We start from the raw sequence: 18,565 nt of genomic DNA, 5'->3' as shown, positions 1-18,565 counted from the left end.
AATCCAATAAATCATAAAACATATACATACCATCAGCATCTTTTGGGTTGAGATTGTCCTTGCTTTTATTTGAGATTTTCTTTAATGGACTTTTTATTCTTCTTCCAAGAGTTGAGTTGACATCTTTTGGTTGCTTCTGAACCTTTTCTGATGTTGCCTATTAAAAAAAAAAAAACTGTTTAAATAATGATTAAAACTGTTTAAGAAATGATAACAAATGAAGAAAATCCTATCAATTTTATTCCAACAAATAACAAAAAATATTTAAAAAATTTAATTTTCAAACACATTTTTAAATATGAAAGATTTGACAGTCATTAGTCTATAAAAAATTATTCTAACAAACCGGCAGTTTTTTTTTTTTTAATTCAGATCTTCAAATTATGTTTTAAGACAGACTCCTAAGGGAAAAAAAAATTGATATCTTGGGAACTAATTTTTCTAAGACAGAAAAAAATTGTTTGAAGAAAAACTGGGGAAAGGTGAATGAGATACTGATTTTTGAATATTTAAAAACTGGAGGGAAAAGGTATGCTCAATAGAGCAATACTATCAAATAACATAACAAAATATATGTGGCTAAGACAAGCCAAACCAGTCACTTGTCGCAACTCCTGTTTCAGAGATATTATCCGAAACAAGCTGGAATGTCAAACTTTTGGAAATCCATTTTATTGCAGTAAACTAACCTATATACATCTATTACATCATGCTATGTTGTTCATTTTCCCCATTTTCAATGTTAAAACAACAATTTTTAACGATATGGTGATGATTTCTGCCTAAGAAATGCCCAAAAATCGTAAACTTTGAAGGCTGATTTCTCAAATATTGTTCTTTAAACATCTGTATGTTTAAACTCCTTTAACTTCATAACGAAATGTCTGATTTAAATGATTTTATAGCTCTCATTTTACTGTTTAACCCGATTTTTGCGATGAGTGACTGGTTTGGCTTGTCTTTGCCGCATATATCAATTTTTCTGTTAAGCACATTTAGCTGCCTGCAATTTTTCTTATATATGTCCTAACATTACTATATCAAGTCATGGAGGTATTATAGTACAGCACACTCTAATAGCTCCATGATCAAGAAATGGTCTCAGTATAGATAGACATGGGGTGACTATGTCATAAACATACCTTATGAGCGTTACCGTTCTGCTTGCGTTGATTCATATATTTTGCGGAGCCATGAGTCAAGACGCTTTCTGCAGACAAGGATTTGTGAAGTTTGGTGTTCACCGGCGGTGGTACAGCGGATGTAGCACCATTCATCTTGTAGGTCCCAGCTACAACAAAATCGATAAATAAATCAACTACAGATAGGTAGTTATCGTTCAATGTACCAACCCTTAGATAATACTTAATAAAAAAACTTCATGTAATTACGGAAAAACTTGTTCACATCAGTGGTGTTATTCAGCAATGCAGTAAAGACATTGTTCAAATCAACAAAACCAAAATTACAACAAAACCGAAATTAAATCAAAACAGTACAAATAGAGTAATTACAATAGAAAATCACATTACTGAAATGAAACAATACAATTACATAGTTAACTGTTTTCCAAAAAGCAAAAGGTCCACTGATTAATCTCAGATACTTGCATTTCGATACTTGGGGTATGTATTATATTATCTTATAGTTAACTGTAAAATTTTTAATTAGTTCCCCACCCACAAAAACAAAAGTGTAAATGTATGGAAACATGTGCGTTTGTGGGACAACACGTGTGCTTGGAGGACACACACGTATTCCAGGCCCTCTTCTGATTGGTCAGTTGTTGAGATGATTGACATTCCGGAAAGATCCATTATCATAAAAGGTATTTAGAGGCAGTAGGGCTCTAAAATAAAATAGATTCCCAGTGTGAGTATCTGTCTACTGCTTGACATAGTTTTTTTTTTTTTTTTTGGTACTTTCTATGTAGAGACTCAATTTATGTTTGAGAGGCTGTTATTTTCTATTTTTAGCTTATGATGCAATGGTATCCCATAATTCCTCTCTTTGCCCTTTGAACTCTCAAACCGGATTCACTCTCATATCTTACAAGTGAGATGATAACTAAGTGTCTACAGCCCCCGTGTTGGCAGGAGACACAATAAAACCTAGGAACTAAGTCCACCCACCTCCACTGATTAGAGGTAGCAGCTTTAAATTTCATGTAGCATGTTACAAAAAGCATCAGTGGCCAATCCAAAAATGGTCATCTCAGGATGTTTTATTTGCAACATGCATGAAAGACCAAATCATTATGTGATGTCATCAGACTAAAATTTGAATTCGCACAAAATGTTTTAATAGAGGTAACCCTTGCATTGTTACTGCCAATCAAATGACCATGGATGATGACATTTTTAACAGCATTCAATATATCAAAATGGGTTTAGATTTATTATGATGAGGCCAAACAATGTAACAACAGGAAACAGTAGCACTACTTACAGCTGTATTGTTCAACGGTCTCAATCAATATACGTTTGTTGTCCAGTGACTCAACGACCATGTCCATGTCCAGTGGTACTGGTGATCCCATCTGAAATGACCAAGTAATAAACCATTTCAACATGAATATTATACTGAGAAAATTGCCTTCATCCTCATAAAAACAAAAATTAACTACAATAATATATTTAAAATGTACCAGCTACGACCAAAAGTTACATTTTACTTAAGATTACTTCATAAATTAATTAATTCCGTGATTTAAATTTAAAAACTGTAAAAATTGTAAAATTTTTGTATAAATAAAACATACAAGCTTTTAATACAGTGTATAATAGGACTACAAAATAAATTATAATTATTGCTTTAAAAAAGGATAAATATTAGATTTAAAATGCTTTAATAAAGCCAAAAAGTTTCTGATGCTTTAGGAAATTGGATGCTTCAATCCCTCGTTCCGCAACCTTTATAGCCCACGACCCAAATTATATGTTAAGCACTCTGACGCGACCCATCGAACCCGAAGTGATTAAAACATCCATCGTTTTATGTGCGCGAGGGATAGCGGGAAGAACCACCCTCTTGATTCTTTTGTGAATTGATTAAAAGATATTATCAACAACACAACAGAACAGAATCACCATGTAAACCCATAAAAATGAAAATATAACTTGAATTACTTATTTAACAAAATCACGCAAGTTATCAAATTTTTCAATAAGTTAAAACTTTTTAAAAATTAATGATTAACAGACATTTTATTATAAATTCCTAGTGCTGCCAGAGATTTATGTGTTATAGGAAGACATAGACACATTAAATTTAAAAATGTTTTCTCAATATAATTTGCAGCTGAAAGCCTAACACACTGAAATGAACAAAACTAATACTTTAAAGTTGCCATAGCTGTACAAAAGTACAAAATGTTTTGATAGTATATTTTTAACATCAAACTGTGATAACGCACGCATAACAAAATTAAACTGACGCACTTGTCCCACTTAAATTCAACTTTCGTTTGCTGTAATTTAATTTCATTCGTTTTCATTCATGTTAAGTAAAGTTTTCACGATCTGAAGAGATTACACGACCCATAAATTTTTTTTCATAAAAAAACCCATAGGTTGCGGAATGGTGCTTTAATCCAATGTGAATGGTACAATTTTCTGTACATAATAATCGAGAGTAGCATAATACTATGCAAAACAGGTGCCAAATCTTTCCTTACTCTGGTGTGCGAGTAAAATATATATAAAAAAAGTATTGTCCCATGAAAATGAAAAAAAAAAATCATAACATTTTTTTTTTTTTGGCATTTTTCATGGGACAATACATCTAAATGAAGGATGTGTTACACATAGTCCTATCTACTGCTTTACTGAATTATTTTTAAAAGTGCTTGATAAATTATCTTGGTTTTGAAAAGAGGATACATTTACCACCCTTGAAAGGTAGAAACAATGGACAGGGTTTTTTTCCTTTTTATGAGTGGGGACATTTTTTACATGCACCTGTTGCGCAGATAACCCCACCCCCTGCATGCATGGCTGCTTTGAAATATAAGCTGATATATAGAACAAAATACTCACTAGATGTACCACCATGGCATCCAGGATCAGCTGGTACTTGTGCGTGATTGGCTTAAGGACTTCATACAACTTCTTTGTTGGCTTAGACTTCACTCCTATCACCCTCTTGTTAGGCAACTCAATTCTGCAATGAAATGACAGCAAAGAGACTAGTCAAACATCTTCAAAGCAGTGCATTGTTATCTGACAATCTTAAAATATACTGCCACCACTAGTTTGCATAACATTTTCAGTTATTTCATTTAAGAAAGGGGGATGACGTATAAGTGTGCAAAATGTATGTGTTCATGATCCAATGCTAATAATTGTTTGATTTATGAGAAATAGATATTTACACTTTAATATTAAACTTATCAAATTAACTATTTAAGTATATGTTATTATTTTTCTCTTTCACAAATAAATAATAATAATAATAATAATAATAATAATAATAATAATAATAATAATAATAATAATAATAATAGAATAATGGATAAGAACCTTGAGACTGTCTCAAATAATTCAAAAATGTTCTGTACGCTAATTGCACCCCCAGTGAGATAAATGGTATATTCCTTTGTAGAAGTATTCACAACAGGATCTCTCCAAATCGATACAGCAAACAACTTCCTGTCAATACTTCACCCATCCTTAAAGTGAGTGGATCTAAACATTTCCTTAAATAGCATCTTTTAGAAACTGAAATTAGTATTTAAAAATTCTCTATGATTTATTATGTTACATCTGCTGCTGAACAAAGAACAATGAAAGTTATTAAGTTTAATATACACTTTTTATTTCTCTAAAAGTTAGTTTCTATTATTATTCCAGATATTTAATGATACTTAGATTTTTTTCTATTATCAAACTGTTAAACCAATTATTATACTCTTATCATTTACTTATTATACTTATATATCTATTTAGAAGTTTAGTGTAAGTTTATATTAGATAATTTAGATTGTACCCTGCTTATATTCTGCTTTATTTGGTCATGTCATTTGCAGTAAGTTAAGGCAAGTGCAATAAATAAATCTAAATCTTTTATATTTAAGGAAGCTAAGAAAAGTCAGGATCGAAACCTAGCAAAAGCATCGATAGAGTACGTCATTTTAAATCACATTTTGGTGTGCTTTTGTTGGCTAAAATAATTGGCTTCCGGGAACGATTCTTTAAAACTTAAACCATGTGGTAGTAGAAATCAGCAAATAAACAAATATTCCATGTCAGGTCAGGCAAAATAGATTTCTCAATGCATAGTTTATAATAGTCCTTGGAAAGCTGGTGACCAACTAATGATAAGAAAGGATCTGAATAATAAGAAAAAGTCAGGATCGAAACCTAGAAAAAGCACCAATAGAGTACATAATAATAAAATCACTTTTTGGTGTTTTCAATGGCTAAAATCAATGGTTTCCTAGTTCTATGTCCAGTAAGGCAGGAAAGATTTCTCAATACATAGTTTTTAGTCCTTATGTTAGTTATCTGGTGACCAACTAATAAGGGATTTGAATTAAATTTTATGGAAATTGCATGAGTATGGTTATCTAATTTACTCATTCTATTACGTTAAGTATTATATCACTTTTTTAACTTAAGTATTGTTAGCATTGTATACCGTTGGTATCAAAGTTCATTGATGTAATCACTGCGACTGTGGAAACCTTTATTTCTTTGGTTTTATTCCACCAGCCTACCCGTTCAGTTTAATACGATTTGTAACGCAATCTTTCAGAAAAGACGTATGGATTGGTAAAGAAACATACACTATTTGGAAAAAACAGGTGAAGATTGTCTACCTACCATTTATTTGTAACAACCTAAACTTTTGTTATAGTTTTGTAATTTCTTGGAAACAGTATAATGAACAGTATCGATTTTATTGGGAGACATTTTTTATTTCAATATTCTAATCACATACAAATATTTTATTATTTTAATATCTTTTAAACAAATTAAATAGCTATAGATAATATTAATCAATTTCTATATATTATTACAAGATATTTTCTGCAACATACCTACGTTTTAATTATTGTAACTTTTTAATTTTCTTGTGATATTCTCACCATAGAAGAAATAAATTTCTTCCTTATCATCCCTGTAGGTATATGAAATAGACCATTTCAAAACAGTATACTAGGCTTTTGACTGTTTTGAATGTTAAATTCTGCTCTTGTTTGAAAGTTAATTTAACAGTGTTTTACTTGCTTGTATATATAATTATATATTTTATAATTTTTTACATAATTTTGTGCTAATAAATGTCTTATAACTAAAAGGAAATAACAGAGTATACACAGACAATTACAACGTTTCGTTTGAGGTTATTGTTTTGTCAATGATATAGAACAAAACCAAACAGAAGGAAACACATGAGACAAAATACACAAACAAATGGCAGTTTCACAGAAGGATGTAAAGCGGATAAGATTTATTCACAGGTAGGTAGGTAGGTAGACAGACACATAAGGTGACTAGGAAAAACAATGACTAAACAATGACTACATAATATAATAAATAGAATCACTCAAATCTCAATTGTAAACAAATAATATAATATATTAATTCTATTTTTAACCACTGTCTTGGTATAGATCAATGGACTGTTCCACTAAGCCCCAGCCCTTGGATATTGTTGCTTACAGTAGGTCCCACAAAATGACAGTGTAAAAATTAACGCAAACACATGCATTTGTGGAACAAACAGGTGAGTATTCCTGGTTCTATTTTGATTGGTCAGTTGACATGTTTGACACCTTGGAAAGGTCCATTACTGGTAGGGGACACATTTCTTCATGTTCTAAGACATTGAAAGAATCCTTCAATCCTCGGTTCTGAAAATGCTGCAATTTACGCTGATATCTATCAAATACGCCTATCTAACAGTATGAAAAAACCCTTTTTTGGAAGCAAATAATGCATGAAATTTATTTTCTCAAAATTGACAAGACTAGAAAGATGAAGGAGAAACAAAGATTGTACGAAACATGTAATAAATAATAACAATAATAAGTCAATCTTAACAAGTGATGCCAAGTTGGCTATGCACTTCACATTACAAGTACTTCAACAATGATTATTATATAATATACTACAAATACACATGATGGGCACACAAACATTAAGAGTTGATAAACTAAACTTATTATTATTTATTTGTGGTTTACCGTAAATGACCCAAAAAGCGCTGCAATGCTTTATATAATTATTCAAGATCGAGAAAGACATTTATTCAATGACAGAAGTGATACAATAATGCACGTTGAAATATCTACAATTCAATCCAATCTTTGACGTAAAATGCGTATTTTACTAAGTCTTGGAATAGCACACAAGATAGATGGCGCATTACAAGTGCTGTTTTATTCCTATTGTTAAATCCCAATGCACCAATTTGAGGGAGTGCTCAGGAAAAAAGAAACAAAAGAAACAAAGGAAGAAAAAAAAAAGAAGAAAAAGACAGAAGGAAAACATTTATTAGAAGTAAAGTGTATCTTTAATAAGCAATGTGGAGCTTTTTTCAAGACTGGTGTTTGGTAAAACCATTCATGTTTGATATGGCCCTTCTTCTAGAATGGCTCGTATTTGTGAGAGCTACGTATCATTTACCGTATGCATTAAATGTCAATGATGTTATTGACTAGGTTCGTTACTACAGAAAAACTTGTACTTCCTACACTTATGTGCTGGAGTGAGAGCCCTTTTTATACAAAATGCATTTAATAAGCTAAAAATTTCATATATAAATAGAATAGAAAGTTGAGTGTACTTCGAAAAGTTTGTACGACATTCAATATTAATATCATAGAAATAAGAATGAAAATAACAATGATAATATAAAAACAGATATTAAATATGAATATCAGGAAGAAATAGTTGATGAAAGCCAGCAAACACATCAGTACGGTAATGCCACTCACTTAAATAAAACCCGTTTCTCGATGACCACTTCCCGAGGGCCAATGTTCGCCATGTCCTGTTCCAGATCAACCACCTGTTGTAGACAAAAACAATTCAATCAATAAACTTTGACTTTTATACAGAAAAGAACATTTGCTAATACAGGAAGTATTAGATAAATTGTTTTTAATGCAGGACTCAAAGTTAGCAAGATAAAAATCTTTTATAACTATTATTTTTAATCTAAAATAGTGTTAATATTCTTTAAAAAAAAAAAAAAAAAAGGTTTGAACCAATCAATTATAGATGGAAATCAGGGCACTTAAAAAAATAAATAAATAAATAAATAACATTTATATAGCACAAAAGATTGGAACTCTCAGTTCTGCAAACAAATCAAAAGAAAAAGATGATTTTTGAGTTTTGTTTTGAAAATGTTGACAGATGTTGATGCACGGATTTCATATGGAAGACTGTGCTCGAGTTTTGAAGCTACAACAGAAAAAGCCCTGTCCCAATATGAAGATGTTTTAATGCGTGGTAAAAGTTTCAGGATCTAGTTAGATGAACAGAGAGTTGAGTTGGTAGAGAGTGAGATGCATTCATGAACATATGCCGGAGCACAATCATTTATGGGTTTGTATGTCAAAAGTAGAATAATAATAATAACAATAATAATAATAATAACAATAACAATAATCAATAATAATAATACTAATATCTCCGCTTCTGTATGATGGCTGCGATAAAATAATAAATGACACAAATGAATAAATTATAACAACAAAAACCATCACTTGAAGGATGAAGATTAACAATACTATTTACAGTACATACAATAATTATAGTACCATATACATCAGTCAAGATACTGTTTGTTGGATAAAGTCTCATCCGAGACATCTGGTTATATGAGTTTCCTTCACACATTAACTTTTATTTTGTCCCCCATCAGCACTGACTTCCGTGAGACAATTGATAATAAAATAATAAAAACATGCAAATATCATGAATTTGCAGAAGATATTTGAAGAAATTCTTGCTTTTTGTGGGTGTGCGAGACACCGTCCCGATTTCCGGCAGATTTCCAAAGCTTGCGGGAAACTTTGGACACCTGTTCTGATTTTTAAATCACTTTAAACTGGCAATAACAGTAACAATAAGATTTGGCAGGCATGCAGCATGCAATTTGGATTTTGATGCCACCATGTAAAGTGAAGTAGATGATGTGGCACAGGGTAATAGGCAATGAGTAATGAGATTTAACTGGGAACGGCAGTGTAGCGAGGGCGGTGCAGACAAGAGGAAATAAGAGACCGTGAGTAATAATACACAAGCTGGTAACAGACAGGTGGAAATATAAAACTACTGGGATGACAATGTAAGGAAGGTGGTAATACACAAGAAGGTATGAGAAATTTGAAATGGAAATGTACAGAGGATGGTAATTGTAATACTACTACTGCTATACTACAAATCTAGAGAATCAAGACTGAGATCGCAGCAATCTGGGAAATTATGAAGAGCACAGTATTAGGCAATTACCTCAACATTTTTTGTGAAAACAAATACAGCTTACATGCACTCAATGGGAACTATTGTGTACAACTACGTAAGACACCGCTTTGAACTGACAAAAGGAAATGTTTGGAAGCTATGGTTGTGGGTCAAAGATGAAACTTGAACAACTTAAATGACCATCCTATGGTTTATAAATAATACCTTTTGTCTTCCAATTGGGTAAAGCTGCACAGGTAGACAGATAACATAGGTATGAACGATTATATAGGTAAATAGATATTTAGCATGTGTAAGAATATCCTATGTTATAGTAGTCAGTTTAGGTTTTTAAATTCATTACAACAGAAATGGTCTCATGTAAAGAATGATTAGTAATATTTTAATGTGATGAGGCATGTAAATAATCTCAGTTTAAAATGCAAACAGTTACAAATAGCTGTAGAATCACATTCTTTTTAATTGTTGTGGTGCATTAAAAATAAAAATCAGGCTCATTGATAATGTTTGACAACTTATTTTTGAAATTAGCTTTACCTCTTTAGTGTCTGCGAAGAACACCTCCATGGCAGCCATTGGAATGTGTCGCTGCTCACAAATACTTGCTATGGCGGACCGCATAGTATATCCACGGCGGATCAGTACCCTGGTACAAGAGTCATTAGGAATCATGACACGCATGTAATGCTTAGATTGTTGAAGCTTCGCTGTCTGTTTTGGCACCTCTAACTTATTATCATGGCAAAAAACCTATAATTAAACATATGAAAGGCTTTTAAGTTAATGAATGAATAAATGGATGAATGTACGTATGAATAAATAGATGGATAAATGAATAAAGAATGAATAAATGAGTAAATGAATAAAAGGAAGAATGAATGAATACATGACAGAATGAATAAATTTGAATGATTGAATGAATAAATATTAAGATTAAATAAATTAAAGAATGAATGAATGAATCAGAATGAATGAACAAATACATGAATGAAGGAATAAATAAAAGAATGAATAAATCAAAGAATGAATGAATGAATCAGAATGAATGATGAATAAATGAATGAATGAATAAATAAAAGAATGAATGAATAAATAAAAGAATGAATAAATCAAAGATTTAATGAATAAATGAGAGAATGAATGAATGAATGAATAAAAGGATGAATAAATGAAAGAATGAATGAATAAATAACAGAATGAACAAATTAATGAACAAATGAATGAAAGAATGAATGAATGAATTAATTAATTATTGACTAAAAAGTAGAAACTTAAATTAAAACAGATTTGTTTTGTGGAAAATATACATTTATTTAATTTACTGATTACAGTACCTGACCAAAATCACCACTATTTCTTGCGTCTTCACTTGATGCGGAATTCTGGCGACTTAAGTTGTCCTTGGAAGAACTTGTCTTCCTAGTTCCTGTATTGTTTGAAAAAGTAATCACAAATTATAAAAACAAACATTTAGAAGTGCAATTCAGTTTCTTCTTGCACTGCTTCTTATAGGGGAATTGAGTAGTACCTAGATTTAGACATTTTTCCATAGTTTATATGAACCCATATTAACTTAAAACTTATTAACTAATTTATAAATTATCTTTCTTTCATGAAAGTAAAACGTTAAAAACTATATAACGCACAAAATACACAGAAAATGTTTATAGTTCAAACATTCATACAAACTGAAAGACATTAAGAAAAAAAAAAAAATCTTTTATTCTCTAAGCCCTCATAATGAGGCTTTAGGAATCCATAACCAGGGGCGGATTTAGCGCCGGCCACCACCCTTTTGGAAAGTTTAAAAAAATGAAAAAAAAAACTAAAGAAAGAAAAAGAAAAAATTGATCGCCCAAAATGCCTCAGAGATTATATTCGGGCGTCTAGAAAACAAACATTTTGCGGGGGAATGCCGGACCCCCTGGGGTAGTGTTATCTCAATCAGCCCCACTGTCGGTCCACATTTCAGACATCTTTGGATCTGCCCCTGATAACAAAAAAGCAGACATGGTTGAGGCAGCATATCATGACATTAATCAGCACTTTCTAAATCATGACTTGCTTTTCTTACCTGTCCACAACAGGAAAAAGATAATTGAAATATGAACCTTAGACGAGACTTTTTTTACACTTTGTTTAGCGAACCCGCTGACTGCAAATATTGATGATTTTGAATAAAAATAAAATATTATTTTTGGCCAATTAGCGCACCCGACGCTATGAAAAAGTGGAAATAAAAAAAAAAAAAGTTTTTCTTTATTTTTATTACGCCCTCCGCTGCCTTGAAATCTCCAAAGATAAAATATGTATATTTTTCTTCCTAATTATATAAATTTGAAGCATTTAACTATCCCATTTTTACATTCAGAAATAAAATTTTATTTTCATTGTCTCCTCCATCTGGATGATTTTGGCAAAATTATTTGCTAAATAAGGAAACTAAATTTTATTTTTATTTTTATTCCGTCCCAAATAATCTTTAAAAAATAAGTACGCAAAACAAAGAATAAAAAAAGCTCGCCTTATTTTGACCTCCACCAAGGAGGTTTAGGCCAAAAATTGTTATGTCTTGCTTAGCGTACCAGCCACCTGCCAATAAACATGATTTTGAATAAAAATTAAATTTTATTTTTGGCTAATAAATGTACCTGCTGCCACAAAAAATGGCAATTTTAGAATAAATAAGTTTTTCTTTATTTTTATTATGCCCACTGCCTCCTTGAAATCTCAAAAAATAAAAAATGCAATTTCTTCCTAATTATATACATTTAAAGCAATTAACTATCACATTACTACACTGTTTATACATTCATCAATACAAATTTATTTTTATTTCTCCTCCATCTGGCTGTTCTTGGCAAAACCATTTGCCAAACAAAAAAACAAAATTTTATTTAAATTTTTTTTTTTCTGAATTCCTATGACGATCTTGGAAAAAAAAGTTCGACTAAACAAGGTATAAAAAAGTCTCTTCTTATGTAAAGTAAACGTAACGCCTTGCCGAGCCAAAGGGCTAATTTGGGCTGGAACTTTAATAATTATAATTTTCAAGTAGAGTGAAGCGGATGAGACTATGTTGTTCTGCCTGGGTGTGACCTGGTCCAACACAGGTTACTCGCAGCATTAATGTGCTAGGACCCACTGACGCAGCTGGGTAGACTGAAGCAATGTAGAAAAGTGCCTTGCACCAGGAAGCAAGCTAAATGCTCAGCATAGAATTGAAACCCCGACCTCAAGGTTGGGAAACCAAACCATTTCCACTGCGGCAAACCGCTTCCACTGTGTCATGTCAATTTAGGTATAATAAATGCACAATTATGATAAACATCAATGTTTGAATTGTTTAATTTGTATATGGTATTTGAAAGTTTAGAAAATAAATAAAATAAAAAATATCGTCATCACAAAAATAACGCATAAGCAATATTTCTCCTTATCTTTCGGAGTAAAAAATCTGTAAACTGAAATGTTTTGATTTGTATTTTTGATGTTGATAACATTTAGTTATTATAAATGAGCAAAGTTTTACTTGAATTTTAAGGTTTTATCTATTTTTTTAACTGACTGTATTATCATAAACTTATAGTATTAAAAATTGAAAATTACAAAAGAGATTATAACAAATAATTTGGAAATCAACTTGCTAATTTTGCATTCAAATATTAACTCCAGCATAGAAATCATTGAACTTAAAAAAATGTGTATCCTGATTTTTATACTAGATAATGATAAAAATAATAAAAACACTTACAGTGATTAGAAATGTTTCTGTCAGTTTTTGCTGTCAAAGTAAATACTAATTTCTATGTTCAAGTTGATAATTTTTATGTTACTTCGATATGAGCAAGTTAATTTTAAAAAATGGTTTTTTTGATTTTTTTTGTGAATTTTTCATGGGATAAATACTAAAACTATAAAACATACTTCTATTCCAAGGTAAAATTGACTTCTTCCATTTCTTGCTATCAGAATGAGAATTAATAGTACTCTCATCGGACAACGAAACATTACTTGAAAGACTTGTCGGTATTCGGTCTTTGCCTTTACCCGTTACTTGGTCATTGCCATTGCTATCAGAAACTTGGATTGGTAGAGGGCGTCCTTCCATCTCCGCCATAATACACTCTTTATACAGGTCGCATTTTAAAAATCTTGCATAGCTGTCGTATTTCATCAGATGGAAGATCTAAATAAGAGAAAAATGTTTAAAACATAACACTATAATGAAAATAAAGCTAGCAAATAAACTGTTGTATGCCCATATATAGTCATGATGTGCCTATATATGGTCATGATGTGATGTCATCATGACCATATTTATGCATGTCAAAAATAAAAGTTGATAGTCTTAACAGGGCATAAATAATATAAAACATTTCTTTTTTTCTTAATGTTAAAATAGGTACCCAAAACACATAGAACCCTTTTGAGATGGACAACAATATGAAACTTTATTCTCATTCAAACAACAAAAGTTGACTATTATGTGTTACCATGGAGGTATACTAGCAATGGTTAAGATAATTTTATGCATAAATTGACCACATGTGACCCTTTTTATTATGGACACTGTGCCATAAGGTATTCTCCCTGGTGGGCATGATGTTCTTCTGAGATTGAGGGCAAAGTTCATATACGAAGGCTTCAGCCCAAGAGGGTGCAGACTAATCATTCAATGTTCACGTAACTCAGACCCACACTTTCAACATTGATACCATATTGCACAACAAAAAAAAGAGTTAGACAATCTAATACTAACAACCTGACTATAAATATAAAATTTACCTCATGTTAAATAAATAATTTAATAAATATTTTACAGATTGTGATTGTCTTAAAATGTTATTTATTTATTGTTTGTTCTGTATTCTTTTTATAATATTTTTATTTTAACTATTTTGAATATTATCATGATCAAAGAATTACTTGTTCTTGATCATTATGACCAAAACATGAAAGTCAATAAAAAAAAAAAAAACTGTTGTAAAACAAAGAAATAATAAGATTCAGATAGAAGTGAAGTTGCACCGTGTAAATTTCTATTGGTATTCATTTCTCACTCATTGGTATCACTTAAAATACTTTACAAAAAAAAAATATATATTAATATTTACTCTATCTTTACATAAAGTTCAAAAGGAACAAATGATGACTGAATGTGATACAAGCATACAAGCATGATTGTTCATAGCATGATCTAAAGGATAAAAATTACACAACACAAATCTAAAGTAACTAAAACATGTGATGGAAAACACTTTATATGAAGAGTAAAGTGAATGTGATTAAACTGTACAATGACTGTACTTTCCTACCCACTAAAAAAAAAAAAATAAAAACACAATGGTTAAAATGTTTACAAGTAGTGATCAATGGATGATTTCCCCATAGACTTTAGTACCCTTGAGCAGTCCATGGGCAAGAAATTATAAGCAAGTGGTCCAGTGTATAACTCGGAACAATGTAAACTTTACGCCAATTAAGAATTGGATGCTTAGAAAATCTACAATAAATATACATAACAGGAAATCTACTTACTCTAAGCACCTGGTAAAGTAAAAAACAAAAATCTAAAAGTTAGTTCGTCAAGCATGGGTACAGTTTACAATTTTCAAATAACGCCAAATAACAAAATTACTTTTTTTGTCATTTTCATCTCCATTCTTTTGGCCCAGAGTATATTTTGTGTTACCATATTTATTATTTCAAAATTGTAATGCCAAATTGCAAATTTCCAGCACGTTTTCTGCAAGGATGCTGCACAATTAAATGAACTAGCATGACAACATGTAGATGATTTGTTGGATTCAAATACTTAAAAGTCCTCCAAAGTTGTGAAGGAAAGTAAAATTAAGAGCACAGTGATTTTTCATGAAACAAATTGCTTTTATGTATCGATGAAAACCACAATATGAATTTCAGTGGAAATGGGTTGAGCATGGTTTTGGAAGGAAATTTAGGAGGTAATAGAGGGACAGAAATTCCAGGAACAAACTGGATGAGCAACGTCATGGTGTGGACAACGACGAAGTATGGAGAATGTGTGAGTATGTGAATGTATGTATGTGAATGTGTTTTTTATCAACTGTTTATCTCTTTCTTGCTTTTTACTGTAAAGCTGTTTGTTTTTACTTTGATATGAATTTTGTATTTCTGGGATGTTTTTCCTTTCTTTTACTATTTTGTTAAACTCCCTGATTTTTCTGTTTACCTTTGCGTTTCCTTTTTTACTTTTGTTCAATTTTACTGTATCGCTTTTTTGATTAGTTAGTCTGGACGCACCACTGAATAGTGCGTGCCACCGTTGTAAAAATGCGTGCCAATAAAAACTGAAACTGTGAGAAGGGCTGAAATAGAAAAGGATGGAGATCCATGGTCATCGAACTGCTGAGACCAGATGTCACCAACAGGTAACAGGAAAACCACACAAGCCACACACATACTGAATGAAAAACTGAAGAAGCTTATTTTAACAGGAGAGGTATCTATAGCGAGGGACGTTAGAAATATTACATAAGCCCAAAGGGAATTTCAGTGATAAGCAGACCACAGGACCACTGACAACATTATAGTATATTATCAAGTACACTTTTACAAAAATTAAATTACATGAAACCTACAGAAGTTTGAACAAACAGTTCTTAATTTATTAAACATATTTAATAGCAATTAACAAATCTGACCAGATTTTTCTAAGAATAAAATACTGAATCATGCTATCTCAAACCAAAACACAGAATACAGTCGAAAAACGAGACCAAAAGTCTGCTAAACAACGAAACATGACATTACATTAGTAATTAGAGCAGTTTAGGTAAAGTGGTTATCATTCATAATCTTTTATTCGGTATTCAGAACCAACAAGTTTAGAAACTGAAGCAAAGCCCTATGGACCATTTCATTGGGTCTATTTTGAAACAGCACCACCAATGTCTCCCAACTTTTCACTGAGTAGCTTCCAGCGGACTCTGCCTGAGCAAATTTTGTTTTTCTAGACACATATTTTCCTTTGAGTACTTTGACAACCAACAACACTGCAGGTTTTATGCGGCCCTATTTTCTTTTCATTCTGTTTTCAAAGACTCTATTGCCTGCTGTTAGGTCACGATACCACGTGATACTACTCCGCTGCTTTCAGCAACCCAAAATTTGGTAAACAGGATCCATGGTCTCCACTGACAAACCAATGATCTAAATTTCCAACTTTAAATTATTAAGATGTTGTATCTTAATTTTTCTTTATAAATTTTAATTTGTGTCCGATAACTAATATAATGCGAGCTTTTGTGTTTTTAGTACATTTTGATGGTAAATTAAAGGTTTTATCATTATGTTAAGATATCATATCATGTCATATAGAAAAAAAAAAATATAGTAGTTTGATTAAGATCTTTTTGAGTTGCACCAACTCATGTGTATTTAAAAACTTCAAATGTATAATAGCCTATTAACAAAATCAACTAGAGTATCTTGATAGATGTCACTTTACAAGTCAATGTCTTTTTTGATGGCTTAACATCGCCAATATTGGCCTCTTCACTATAATTCTTTAATTGTACCGACATGTGGAATAAAGAAACAAAGATTATTTTTATTTCCTTTACAACCAATAGGAAGTACACTTACTACTTATAGGATGGAATAATGTTTTATAAGGCCAAATAAAAAATTCTATTAGTTTATCACCCTCACACACATGTCTTCTATGTATTTAAAAAACCAACATTTTTGAAATTTCCTTTTTTGGAAAATTTTTTTTTTTTTTTCATTTTTTTAATTAAATAGTTAGTAGATATTGTTTGTATTATCTCATGTATCATGTTTTACTCTGAATACCATGCACAACAGAATGGTGATATTTGGCTTTAGCAAAAATAAAAAATATAAAGCCCCAATCCCTCATTACTTTTCCAACCTAGATAGGGTGATAAACTAATAATATTTTTTATAGGGCCTAAACCAAGGACGACCTATATCGTTGCTAGTGATGTAAAGTATCAAAGTAAAAAGGTGTCTGAATGCTGTCGAAGTTTGGGAATATTTGGATTACAACTGTTTACCAAAGTCTAGCCTGAATAGGGTATTAGACGACACAATAACCATGAATTGCATACAGGTCTCCCTCCAATTAAAAACTACTTTTAGGGTTTCCAGGGTCTTTAGCAACTTTGGTCTTTAATTAGAATACTAAAGATAAAAGACATTATTGTGAATTTGGGATCATAGATAAGTGGTCTTTACTTGGAGGTAGCCTTAATCAAAGGGGTCTTTAATTAGAGGGAGACAAGTATGTACAAAAAATGATAGTTATGACCGTGCTACCTTAACACGAAGATGTGAATATTTTGTGGAGAAAAATATCAATTTTGGCAAAAAAAATATCGTCAATCAAATGCGAAAAATCATGTTAAGATGATTTTGATGACAAACCTGTTGCTGCGCATACTGGTATGTGTGTGATGTCGGTGAACTGAGGTTATTTTCAACCATCTGTTTTACCGTGCCGTCTAAATTGACCGGGTGAATTGCACTCTCCGTTAGAAATGTGTTGTAGATTTCTTGAGCCTTCTTTTTGATCTGAGAACAAGATGGTAATAAGTAATTTTATATTAAAAGAGAATGGAAGTTAAATTATAAGTGTCGAATATGGAAAATCAATCTGATTCAGGCCTGAAAAAAAGTATTGCACTGAATTAGAAAACAGCTGCTACACCAAAAGTTTGGTTGTACACACAGCCCAAACAAACAATCTTAAAAATATGCCTTTGGGAAGATGTGTGATGCCTCTGACCACCAGTTGTCCAGTCTTTCTTCTTATCCAGCCCCGATCTATAGGATTATTTCCTTTACATTAGAAAACACCAGGATTTCCTTTGCAGACAAAAATTAACTCACAGGTCATCTAAGTCTTATAGACAAAAGCAAAGTATTCACGCCACACTAAATGACATCTCACAGGCTAGAATCAAAGTATGTTAACTTAGCAAAACTGGGAAAATATTCCCCTCATCCAAGAGAACTATGAACAATTCATTTCTCATTTTTGCAAATGTGACAATATCTTGACTCATACTGTACTTATGTAGATGTTTATTTTATTTTTGACATGATTGCCATAGGCC

At 31.4% G+C, this 18,565-nt stretch overlaps 1 protein-coding gene across 1 annotated transcript in view; it reads right to left on the bottom strand.

The window, feature by feature from the left end:
* The window catches only part of LOC117111065 (regulator of G-protein signaling 12-like), a 63,831-nt gene that overhangs the window by 6,367 nt on the left and 38,899 nt on the right, over positions 1-18,565 (bottom strand). The window contains exons 7-15 of the mRNA XM_033253953.1: positions 17,874-18,020; positions 13,368-13,629; positions 10,775-10,866; positions 9,978-10,190; positions 7,943-8,016; positions 4,038-4,161; positions 2,449-2,539; positions 1,143-1,291; positions 31-157 (exon numbers count right to left, since the gene is read on the bottom strand). Coding sequence (XP_033109844.1) covers positions 31-157; positions 1,143-1,291; positions 2,449-2,539; positions 4,038-4,161; positions 7,943-8,016; positions 9,978-10,190; positions 10,775-10,866; positions 13,368-13,629; positions 17,874-18,020 — 1,279 coding nt within the window. The remainder of the gene's footprint in view (positions 1-30; positions 158-1,142; positions 1,292-2,448; positions 2,540-4,037; positions 4,162-7,942; positions 8,017-9,977; positions 10,191-10,774; positions 10,867-13,367; positions 13,630-17,873; positions 18,021-18,565) is intronic.

This window comes from Anneissia japonica, unplaced genomic scaffold (genome assembly GCF_011630105.1).
Source record: "Anneissia japonica isolate Jap-2015-1 unplaced genomic scaffold, ASM1163010v1 scaffold573_len2283161_cov171, whole genome shotgun sequence".
Taxonomy (NCBI): domain Eukaryota; kingdom Metazoa; phylum Echinodermata; class Crinoidea; order Comatulida; family Comatulidae; genus Anneissia; species Anneissia japonica.
This window is presented reverse-complemented; position numbering and strand designations above follow the sequence as displayed.